The sequence below is a fragment of the Brienomyrus brachyistius genome, chromosome 6 (genome assembly GCF_023856365.1).
Source record: "Brienomyrus brachyistius isolate T26 chromosome 6, BBRACH_0.4, whole genome shotgun sequence".
Classification (NCBI taxonomy): Eukaryota; Metazoa; Chordata; class Actinopteri; order Osteoglossiformes; family Mormyridae; genus Brienomyrus; species Brienomyrus brachyistius.
In genome coordinates this window covers 31,784,122-31,796,359 of record NC_064538.1, presented here as the reverse complement: position 1 = coordinate 31,796,359, position 12,238 = coordinate 31,784,122, and the positions used below count along the sequence as shown (strand labels likewise).

At 40.0% G+C, this 12,238-nt stretch overlaps 1 protein-coding gene across 2 annotated transcripts in view; it reads right to left on the bottom strand.

Moving 5' to 3' along the window:
- The window catches only part of tmem132e (transmembrane protein 132E), a 179,831-nt gene that overhangs the window by 10,573 nt on the left and 157,020 nt on the right, over positions 1-12,238 (bottom strand). For both annotated transcript variants that reach the window (XM_049016593.1, XM_049016592.1), the window contains exons 5-6: positions 9,075-9,218; positions 2,368-2,573 (exon numbers count right to left, since the gene is read on the bottom strand). In XM_049016593.1, the coding sequence (XP_048872550.1) occupies positions 2,368-2,573; positions 9,075-9,218 (350 nt within the window). The remainder of the gene's footprint in view (positions 1-2,367; positions 2,574-9,074; positions 9,219-12,238) is intronic.

Sequence of the window (12,238 nt, the reverse complement as noted above, 5' to 3'; positions counted from 1 at the left end):
ATAAACTGATGCGTCAGTGCTGTCACTCTAGCCTTACACTAGAGTGCTGATGTTCAGGGAGTCCCCATGCCTGTGTTCCCGCCTGTCTCTCCCTCTTTCTCATGCTGCTATAGCCAGATCTGCCGGAGCCTAGATGAATATTGCACTCAATCATTTTGCTTGCACTGCCTCTAGTTTCCTCAACTCTGGCTAATACACTATTTTCTTACTTCCTCCCCCACCCCTTCTGGGGTGTGCTGCCTGGAGAACCATAACATCGAGGAATTTATGCTTCTGCTGCCTGCAAGACTACTACCTCCACTTCCGGCAACTATCCTCCAGCCTGCCTGCCCTTGGCTCATGGATGCCTCTCCTTCCTCCCCTGCTGCTGTGCCACTGTTGATCTTGCCATCATGCATTAAGCAGTGCGTGCCTGCACCGGTCTGCCCCTGCATCGAGACTGAAATTTCAACCCCTGTATTAGCTTAAATTATATAATCTTGTTTTGTTTGACTCTTCTGCCGGCCCCTGGAGGATGGGCCCCCCCTTTGGGTCTGGTTCCTCCCAAGGTTTCTTCCTCTTAGGGAGTTTTTCCTTGCCACCGTTGCCTTTGGCTTACTCACTGGGGGGTCTTTACGTGGCAGAAATGTAAAGCGCATTGAGACAATGTAATGTTGTGATAATGCGCTATATAAATAAAATTGCATTGCATTGCATTAATGCTGCAGCATACAAAGATATTTTGGATAATGTTATGCTTCCAACTTTGTGGGAACAATTTAGGGAAAGTTGTTTTGTGTTCCAGAATGATTGTGCCCCAGTGCACAAAGCAAGGTCCATAAAGACATGGTTGGGTGAGTTTGGTGTAAAAGTACTTGACTGGCCTGCGTAGAGCCCTGACCTCAACCTCACTGAACACCTTTGGGATGATCTAGAATGGAGACTGCGAGCCAGCCCTTCACATCCAACATCAGTATCTGACCTCATGAATGCTCTTCTAGATGGATGGGCAAAAATTCCCACAGATACACTTCAAAATCTTTTAGAAAGCCTTCCCAGAACAGTGGCAGCTGTAACAGATTTACAATTGCATGTCATAAAAGTTCCTGTAGGTGTACTGGCCAAGTGTGCCAATATTTTTGTCCATATAATGTTTATCACTTTGGATAAAAGCTTCTCCTTAATAAATAAAAATATAACATAAAAATGCTAACTGAAATCTCCTAAAATTCGAATGCTTTAGTTTGAGGTAAACTCATTTTACAGTACAAACATAAAGCAACACACTTCAGTACTTATGTTGGTTGTTAGTACCGGGATAAAGAGAAAAGTCTGTTGTTTATGAGCAGTAGCAGACAGCTACTGCAAGACGTTCTAGTTGTCCAATTTTGCTCAGGTTCTTGACAGCTTGAAGGTCTCCCTAAAGACTAAAAAACCTTGCTGCACTCGATTCCTATGAAAACCAATCTGTTCTTTATCTTATGCCCACATAAAGCAGCATTCACATGACAAGGAAGTCTTGTCAATATCTGACAAGGTATATTTCAATCCCTTGATTTCTCTGGCTGCACTGAATATAAAGCAGCAGAGAGCTGTGTTCTTGGAAGATGATGACACACTTGATAATGCTGAATCTGGTTGTTAGCTTTTAGAGGAATCCAATGTTAACCTTTCCTATATTGGTTCAGTCACAAATAATATTAGGTCCCAGTGGCTAAAATGAACTAAATCTTTTCAACCTGAAACTGAAAATATACACACATGACACATTTCGCTTGTTTTGCAGAACTGAGACAGAAAAAGCCAACTCTTCCTTGGGATGAAGGGCTCTTTTGCCAAGAAAGCTTGCTTTCAGATGTGGGCTGGAGACTCTCTTCTTGTCATGATCTTGAATATTTAGTTGAAAGTGAACCTTCCAATTACAAATGCTAGTGATCCTGGAAAGCAAGCCTTTTTTTTACAAGATATACAGAATTTTTGCCTAGGAATGTAAAAGAGGATTCCCCTCAGTAATAAAATATATTAGTATTATAAAGCTCTGTGAAACACCTTCATATGCTCATTTTCAAAACATCGAAAGGATATGAAATGATTTGTACAGACTTAGTTACTTTTGACCCTATCAAACAAATCTGTCTCCCTCCATAAAAAAATGGATGTTTGTCCAATGCAATCAACTCCATTATTTTCGCAGATATGCTAAAATAGCTCTGGTGCTGCAAAATTTGAATATTGAATGAAATCTAAATATGGCAATATTGACCAAAACTGTCACATTGAACAATATATTGTGCATCTGTAAATGTCATGAATCACACACTCTTCAGCTGTAACACACACTCTACCTCAGCCATAAAGGTGAAAGTTATCTGAAGCCGAGCTCCTCACCTGCGATCAGGCAGTATGGGGACTCTCCAGCCCTTGATGTAGCTTAGCTTGCTGTCCGAGAGCTCAAGCTGAAGGGGAAGCTTGGGCACCCACACCGTCAGCTCCAGGGGGGCGCTCAGGTGCTCATAGCTGAACACTACCCTGGCGTTCATCGACCCTCGCATCTCCTTCCCATTGACGAAAACGTAGTCACAATTCATGGAGACCTGAAAGGGGAGGTATACAGTGGTTACTCTGCTTGACGGTCCTGTGAAGAACAGAATAGAACAGAAGAGATTTGTTACTTTCACCTACCCCATCTTGCTCTCCACAAGCCATACAGACACATACAGTGGGGAAAATAAGTATTTGACACATCAGCATTTTTATCAGCAAGGGTAATTCTAAGTAGGTGATTGACACAAAATTTCCACCAGATGTTGCCATCAAGCCAAAAATTTAATTCATACCAAGAAATCAGAACATTTAAGTATACAAGTTGAGTCATAATAAATAAAGTGAAATGACACAGGGAATAAGTATTGAACACACTTTATTTAATACTTTGTATAAAAGCCTTTGTTGGTGATTACAGCCTCTAGACGCCTCTTGTATGGAGAGACCAGTCGTCTGCATCGCTCAGGAGTGATTCTGGCCCATTCTTCCAAACAAACGGTATTTTAATCTTGAAGGTTCCTTGGGCCTCTTTTATGAACTTTGATCTTCAGTTCTTTCCATATATTTTCTATGGGATTTAGGTCAGGTGATTCACTGGGCCATTCAAGTAACTTGATTTTATTTCTTTGAAACCAATTCATTGTTTCCTTGGCCTTGTGTTTGGGATCATTGTCTTGCTGAAATGTCCACCCTCTTTTAATTTTCAGCTGTCTGGTAGATAGCAGCAGATTTTGATCCAGAATGTCCCGGTACATTTCTCCATTCATCCTGCCTTCAATAATATGAAGTCTGCCAGTACCCCTTGCTGAAAACCAGCCCCAAACCATGATGCTTCCACCCCTAAACTTAACTGTTAGTATGATGTTCTTGGGATGGTGGGCAGTGCCATTTCTTCTCCAAACATGGTGCGTAGAATGACAGCCAAAAAGTTCAATATTGCTTTCATCTGACCATACTATAGTCTCCCAGTAATCCACAGGCTTCTCCAAATGCTGTTTCGCAAACTTTAACCGAGCCTCAACATGCTTTTTGTTCAGTAATGGAGTCTTGCGTGGTGAGCATGCATGGATGCCATGGCAGTTCAGGGCATTGCTTATAATTTTCTTTGAAACAACAGTACCTGCTGATGCAAGATCTTCCTGAAGTTCTGCCCGAGTGGTTCTTGAAAAACTCTCCTGCTTATTCTTTGGTCTCCTCGGACAGGGATCTTACGTGGAGCACCAGATCGTGGTCGGTTTATGGTGAACTGATGCTCTTCCCATTTCCGGATAATGGTCCCCACAGTGCTCACAGGAACATTCTGCATTCTGGAAATGCCCCGATAACCATTCCCATCAGAATATTTTTCAACTACAAGATTACGAAGATCTTGAGGGAGTTCTTTGCTCTTATCCATAAAATAGTCTTTCCTGTGTGCCTCCTGGGTAATGAGAAGCCTTTATAGACCATCAATTGGAACTAAAGTTTTCTCTCTCAATACTGACAGATTTCAGGTGATCTTCTGGCTTTCTATGCCATTTTGCACCTTGTTATCTTTATTTGTGCAATATTCCCTGTGTCATTTCACTTTATTCATTATGACTCAACTTGTATACTTAAATGTTCTGATTTCTTTGTATGAATTCAATATTTGGCTTGATGGCAACATCTGGTGGAAATTTTGTGTCAATAGCCCACTTAGAAATCCCCTTACTGATAAAAATGCTGATGTGTCAAATACTTATTTTCTGGCTAAACATATACAGTACATGACACCAGGTGCATGCTTTGCATTTTGATAAGCTAAAATGATATTTAAATATACAATGCAGAACAAAATGAGAACATGGCTTAACAGCAAATCAGACGAGTTGGCAGTTTGAGACATAAACAGGGTGATACATCTGATGTTTGAGTCTTTATCTACATATATTATACAATAAAGTATTTGCAAACCAAAGCAATCTAGACCAAAATTCATTCTGAGACTGGTGGCTAAAATTTTTATGAATATAACATAATCAGCAGTGTTTTGTTGTGCTATAGCTGTCAGAATCTGAACGCCTAATTCAGCTCAGAAACAAAAATATTTTTTTCACCTCACCAACCAGGCAATTTCCCTGAAATAGCCAGCTCCGTAATGGACAATGATTTACGGTAATAGATAGGCCAGTTTGCTTGGGATACTATTGATGATTTATCCCGAGGTCTGAACTGGCTGACGCAGTAATCGGAGAAGCTAATCTCCTGCAAATGGAGGTTTGCCTAAGCGCAATTCCCTACGCTGACTATTCATCACATTCGCGTAACAAAATACTCTGCCCGCACAGACACTTTGGATACTGGTAAGGCATTGATTGACTGCAGCTGCTGTTCTCTTGATATTTTTCGGATAAATCTAAAAAACAAAACTAAATAAAATAAAAGCATGCATAGGACCCTTAACAGGCATTAGGAAAATGCATATTTAAGCTGTTCCTTTCATTGGATGTCTGAAAAACAACTAAGGTAATAATTGTTTGTTAAAATGATTAAAACCGACTTTGGAAAATCTAGACTTGCACAAAAAATATTCAAAATGGAATATAAGTGATAAGGTTAAAGGCGATATATGCCTGCAAATAAATGTACACTATCTTTTCATTTCACTAATACAAGCCTTTTGGTACATAATACTAGTGTATTTTTGACTTATGTGTTTTTCTCCTATAAGATGTCTTGCATGGCATGGGAAGATAAATGTGACTTGCATAAAGTTTGATTTACGTAAGGATTTGTATGATGGATTATTTGCGTCTCTGGGGAACTGCCTGAACAGTGTTAATATTACGATTATTGATCACGGGGAAATTTTGGTGCATACAGCAATAAGAAAATAGTGCACACTAACATCTCTATCTGTGGCACTGGTAAGTTGGTAAAGATTCTTGTTTTTAAACATCTACAACCATTTGTCAAGTCAGGGAAATGTTTTCATACCTGAATGTGTTTACGGGTTATAAACAGCTTCTACTTAATGTGCATGATAATATGTAGGCATAATTTACATAAAAAAATGTTTGTTCTTTAACAGATACTCAGACTGAGGATAACAATCACATCAGCAAAAAGAAGGGGAAAAAAGCAAATATTTTTATATAACATATACTATTTATCCACAAACTCATACCCTGAAAGGTAACCTTTTAAGTTTATAATGTTTTAGTTTGTATATACAGCACGGATGCATAATAATCTCAGTTATATTTCATTCAGAATGCACTGTCAAACTTTTTCATCACAATGAAAGTTTTTTCTTCACTCAAAGAGAGGCCAGCATCATACCATTATGTACAGTTCATTAAGGCTTGGGATGTTTTGAATGTGTGTGTATCCTTGAAACATTACAAAGGACAAGCATGACATGAAAAGGCTGGAGGAGAACACGGGCATTGAATGTACTCTGGTCTCTGCCCATGGTCCTCAGAAGCACTGGATGACGAACATAGCCTTGTGGAAAACTTCAGGAGCACTTTCGAGAATCAGAGTCTCACAACAACAGAGTATTGAGTGAAAATAACTAATAATTTCTTGCCTTTGTTCTTGAATGTAAGATTCAGAACAAATTACAATTAACCCATTTTAAAGAACTTTTCTATATTGAGCTTATTTATGGGTCAGTAGTACCTTAAAAGAAATCACTGGGAAAAAGATTAAGAATGTGTTGATAGTTAGAACTTCAACAACATTTCATAATGTAAGCTTACTGAAAGATTGGCTTTATTTAAAAAAAAAAAAAACAGATTTTTCAAATGTAGGAATATTAAAATATCAAAATACTAGTGCCAAAAGCACCATGCGGCTCCAGATTCCTTATGTGAATGTGTGCGCATTGCCATCCTTGAGGGCTCGCTAAGACAAAATGTGAGAGTATGGAGGCCGCAGTCGCTGAGCTTGGCATATTGTTAGGGTGCCTGATGAGCGCCTGCAATATCAAGTCCTACATTGGCAACTCCATCTGGGCCAATGATCCACAGGGGGACAGGAAAATCGGCATAAAGACTGGCTAATGACATCACTAAAGCAATGTCAAATTGGCTGCACTTAATTGGAAGTGGCTGCTGTTGATCATTATACTTGGCAGCAGCTCTGTCATGCAAGTACAGAGCAGCTGGAATCAGAGAGGAACAAGATACCTGCCACCACTAATCCAGAATTTACCTCTTCAGAACGCAATAAAATGTGCAGTTCAAGGATTGGACTCCACAGCCATCAATAAGGAGGAACATCATCATCGGATACGATGAATTACCCCAAGCATCCTCAACAGCATTTAATTGACCTGTCAGGTCTTATGTACATCTCTGTTTCAAAGGATCACCTTGTAGTAAATTCTGATGTTCTACAGCAGAGGTTGAAATTTCAGGTCCAGAAAGTAAAAATCTAGACCAAAATTTTGTTTCAGCCAAGCAGTTGAGTATAAAGGGTCAGAGAATCAGAGAGTACTGAACTGGTTAGCTGAAAGAAAATCTGGGTCTGGATTTTTACTTTCCATACCTGAAAGCTTGGTTCAACAGCTAATGCAGTCAAGAGAAAGTATTCTCAGTTCAAATATTCCAGTGCAGAGGCTGGCAATAATCATAAAATGCACCATTTACGAAATAAAGACCAATTTATACTATAACACAGACTTCTGCAGGTAAAATTCCATCCATTAAAATCAAGAGAAACCTTGATCTTAGTGCGTGCTTTTAGGTATTTCACAGATATTTCCATTGGCAATTTGAAGTGCATTTCTTCCTGCCAGTGGTCCCACAAATCAACGATAGAAAACATAATTCACCACAACAGTACAAATTCCTCACTATCTCAGTGTCTGCCTACCTTCACAGGGATAATTAATCTCTACTTTATCGTTATCAGGCAAGAAAATTCAACAAATAAAGCATGAGTTTTTAATTATTATTTGTATATTAAATTAGTTTTGAGAATGAACCAATTATTGGATTTCATTATTGGAATTATTGGAAGTCTGCTTGCCTCAGTTTTTATGATGACAATTTGCCTGTATTGAATGTTATGAAGAGTGATCAGATGAATTGCAATTCAGTCCTTCTTTGCCATGAAAATGAACTTAATCCCTAAAAACCCATCTCCCTCGCATTTCAGCCCTGCAACACAAGGACTTGCTGACATCATTTCAGTGATTCTCTTGTTAACACAGGTAAGACTGTTAACGAGTACAAGGCTGGAGATCATACTGTCATGCTGATTGAGTTAGAATAGCAGACTGGATGAATTAAAAGGAAGGTGGTGCTTGAAATCATTGTTTTTTTCTCTGTTAACCATGGTTACCTGCAATGAAACAGTGCAGTCATCATTGCTTTGCACAGAAAAGGCTTCACAGATAAGGATATTGCTGCTAGTAAAATTACACCTAAATCAACCATTTATCAGATCGTCAAGAACTTGAAGGAGAGAGGTTCAATTGTAGTGAAGAAGGTTTCAGAGTGCCCAAGAAAGTCCAGCAAATGCCAGGACTGTCTCCTGAAGTTGATTCAGCTGCTGGATTGGGGCACCACCAGTACAGAGCTTTCTCAGTGATGGCAGTAGGCAAGTATGACTGCATCTGCACGCAGAATGAGGGGAAGACCTTTGGAGGATGACCTGGTGTCAAGAAGGGCAGCAAAGAAGCCACTTCTCTCCAAGAAAAACATCAGAGACAGACTGATATTCTGCAAAAGGTACAGGGATTGGACTGCTGAGGACTGGGGTAAAGTCATTTTCTCTGATGAATCCCCTTTCCGATTGTTTGGGGCATCTGGAAAAAAGATTGTCCAGATAAGAAAAGGTGAGCGCTACCATTAGTCCTGTGTCATGGCAACAGTAAAGTTTCCTGAGACCATTCATGTGTGGGGTTGCTTCTTAGCCAAAGTGGGCTCACTTACAATATCGCCTATAAAACACAGCAATGAATAAAGATTAGTACCAAAACATTGTTCGAAAGCAACTTCTCCTAACCATCCAAGAACAGTTTGATGCTGAACAATGCTTTTTCCAGAATGATGGAGCACTGTGCCATAAGGCAGAAGTGACTGTGAACCAGTAACTGGTTCAGGGAACAAAACATCGACATTTTGGGTCCATGGGCCAGGAAACTCTCCAGACCTTAATCCCATTGAGAACTTGTGGTCAATCCTCAAGAGGCAAGCATTGATTATGCAAGAATGGGCTGCCATCAGTCAGGATTTGGCCCAGAAGTTGATTGACAGCATGCCAGGGCAAACTGCAGAGGTCTTGAAAAAGAAAGACCAACACTGCAAATATTGACTTAACATAAACATAAACTTAATGTCACTGTCAATGGAAGCCTTTGATATTTATGAAATGCTTGTAATTATACTTCAGTATACCATAGAAACATTTTATAAAAAGATCTACAAACACTGAAGCAGCAGACTTTGTGAAAACCAATACTTGTGTCATTCCGAAAACTTTTAGCCACGATGTATGTCCAATAACACAAAAGGATAGATTACATAGATGCCTTGTTCTCTTTCTTTGGTGATTATAAAAAAGACTCTATACGTTACCTTGACAATATCTTCATTGGCAGACTTGCATTCCACATTTGGTGAGATGTCAGTGACGACTCCACTCATTTCTATGGAAACAACCTTCACTGGAATGGCGACTGTCCGGCCGGTCAGTACTGCAGTGTTGATGATCTCAGTGTCCTGGAAGATTCAAAACAGAGCAGGTATTATCATCATCTACGGATAGCGGGAATCATAAGCTGTTAACATCACATTAACAATAATGCTAAAGTCATTATCCCCACCTTCAGTATACATTAAGCCGTTGTGAGTCATTGAGGAGAAATGGCACCTACTGTACCCCCACACCACACCTCCCCATGTTCAATGTTCTATGAGCAAACTGTTCTTCAGTACCACAAGACAAAAGATCTTGTTCCGCACCAAGAAGTGGCCAAATTAGCTGCAGCTACGGAGTCTCCCTGTTTGAGGGTTATTTGACGGGGGAATAGGACCAACCTGGAGCCACATGTTGGGATACTGGGCTGCCAGCTAGGCTTTGAGTTTTATTTTTCTTACTTATTTTTAAACATAAGAGAACCAAAATAATACTCAATGAAGGGTAAGTAAGACAAGAAAAAAAACTGCATTTCCTAGCTGCCCTTCTGGCTTCCAAACAGCTGCTATCATTACTGACTATGACACTGATAAATCAGGCTTTCCACACCAAGAAAATACAAACTGTGTTTGTCAAGACTCACATTAAAGCTTTTCACATTGTCAACAGAAGACAATCATTAATCAGTTACCACAAGACAATATTTGCATGCAATAATTAATTTAGCACAGCATAAACCAATAATTTTCATTTAATCGAGTTATTTTCAGTGGTTCAAATAGCTCCTTTCAGTTATTAGACAAGTTATGCCCACTGCCCACCCAAACAAATCACATTTATTTAAATATGAACTTGTTTTTGTTTCTATTCAGAGATTTCTATATATCAGTGTGGAAAAAAACCTGGACATTTACAGTGACTTGCTGACACTCGACAGGTCTTTGCAAACACTGCAGCTAAAGTTATTAGTCTGAAGATGGGTATTTGTGAACATTTAAAACGTTCCCCACTTTTCATAACCTCCTGGAATACAGAAGGAACCTCATTTATTTTTGGTGTCATGTTGCATCAAATGTATCAAAATACAACGCAATGGGTTTGTCAAAATATGGCTTTGATGCTTTCTTGTAGGGAAGTATTGTGGCAAAATGCTGTCAGTCAACTAGAAGGATCCATTGCTTCAGTTTCAGAGACTTCTGTCCTGCATTTCCCTGTAAATGTTCCTTTCTTTCACTTCTGGGACATTAGGGACATCTCTGCTTCAAACCACTGATGAATCCCCTTTCCGACTGTTGACAACTGAACATTCGCACACTTCATAAAGTATTACAACTAAATAATTACAGAACTATTGTGGGCAAAACAGACTTGCAAATTCAAACATGGATTATATAAATGTCAAACAACCATGGAAAAAGAGTTTTGGTGCCCTTTGAATGAGATCTGCAGCATTGTTTTAGTTCTAAGCATCTCCCCCAATCAATTTCAATCTCCAAATACTATATTTTGATTAGTATACTTGACTTTTGAAGCTGCTGCCACTATACATGAGAGGAAACATGCTTTGACTGCACTCCACAACCAATCTATGCCTACGCTGAAGGACTGATTGTTTTGTCATTTAGCTGCCTAGATAGCATGTATCAAAGCAAATTCATGCCCAGTGACCCAGATGAAGAGTAGCGGAGCATTTTTACTGGTATAGTCAATATATCAGACATGTTAAACATTAATATTAGCCTTAGCAGACCGAAGGCTGAACATTATTCTAATGGCTGTCATATTATTTTATTTGACATATGTATAACATTAGCACAGGCAGATCTTGACTTACGTAAAACTCACTGAAGTTCATCCGGACAGCTTGGGGGGGGGGGGGACCGGACACTGACAGGATTCATGGTGTTCATGTGTTTTTTTTTTTATGACAGCAGTCAATATAACAACTAAAGTAAACATCAGAACATTTCTTTTTAGTGTTGCCACTAGTTTAGCAAGTGTTGCCATCTTCACAACCCTGGGAGCGTTTAAAAAAATGCAGATATTTTTTTCTGTTTTTCAGGTGCTTGATGCAACATATTTTCTGACGTGCGCTCTCTGTCTGCTGGTAGGAGTGTGCTCACCCGTATTCTTTAATATGTATTTTTGGCTTAAGTGTTTTTGCTATAAGGTGTCTTGAATGGCATGGTAAGGTAAATCTGACTTGCATGAAATCTGACTTGTTGATTAGTTGGTTTATAATATACAGGAACAGACAAACAGCAAAAGCAACATCTCAGAAGCCCCTGGGCCCCCAAACCTAAGATCAGACCAACTAAGGAACCGTATCATAATGGCAGCAGCCATCTCCCTCCACCAGACAGCAGTGCCCTGACGGGTCTGGGGGCCCCTCTTAAATGACATTATTGGGGGCACTATCCTGTTAGGTGTGGGATGCTCCACACTGTGAAACTTTAGCATGGGTGTAATGTTTTATTTATTAACTGTTAGCGCTTGAAGAGGCAGCAGCGCCAGCATCCCCCAGAGGGGGCTGCTCATTAATAAGCTGTCTTGGAGAAGACTACTGGTCCGAGGTGCTAATTGTGCCCTGACGGTGGCTGCCAGGGGACATGGCCAAGCCTGACAGACACGAGCGATGGCGTGGACTGATTCAGCTGTGCTCACTCCCCTCCCCCACCACACAAGCAGCTCCGCACTGCAAATCCTCCATTAAGCTGCAGCAGTCCAGTCACGGCCGTGTCAGACCTGCTTACCAGTGGGTTTTGGACTCGAGGATTCCTATTGAGCCGTCACCCACACACAAGGCAAATGCAGGGAGCATGTCCTGCATGGCATTTAAGATCGCCTTTATTCTTCTTCAAATGCATAGCATTCTGTGCTCTTTGCTCACATTTCATGACACAAAGGAGGACAATTTGAGCCAATGAATTCTAACAAGGTGCTCATGTAAATTAGCTATGATCACAAGGGGTGTGTTTCATGTTTGGTTTGCTATTACTGCTATCGCTTTATTAAATTTCCAATATGTCACATGAGCTATGGGTAAATATCTTCTCTTTCCCGCAGTACTTATGTTTTGTTGGAAGTTCTGTGGCTTGTCTGA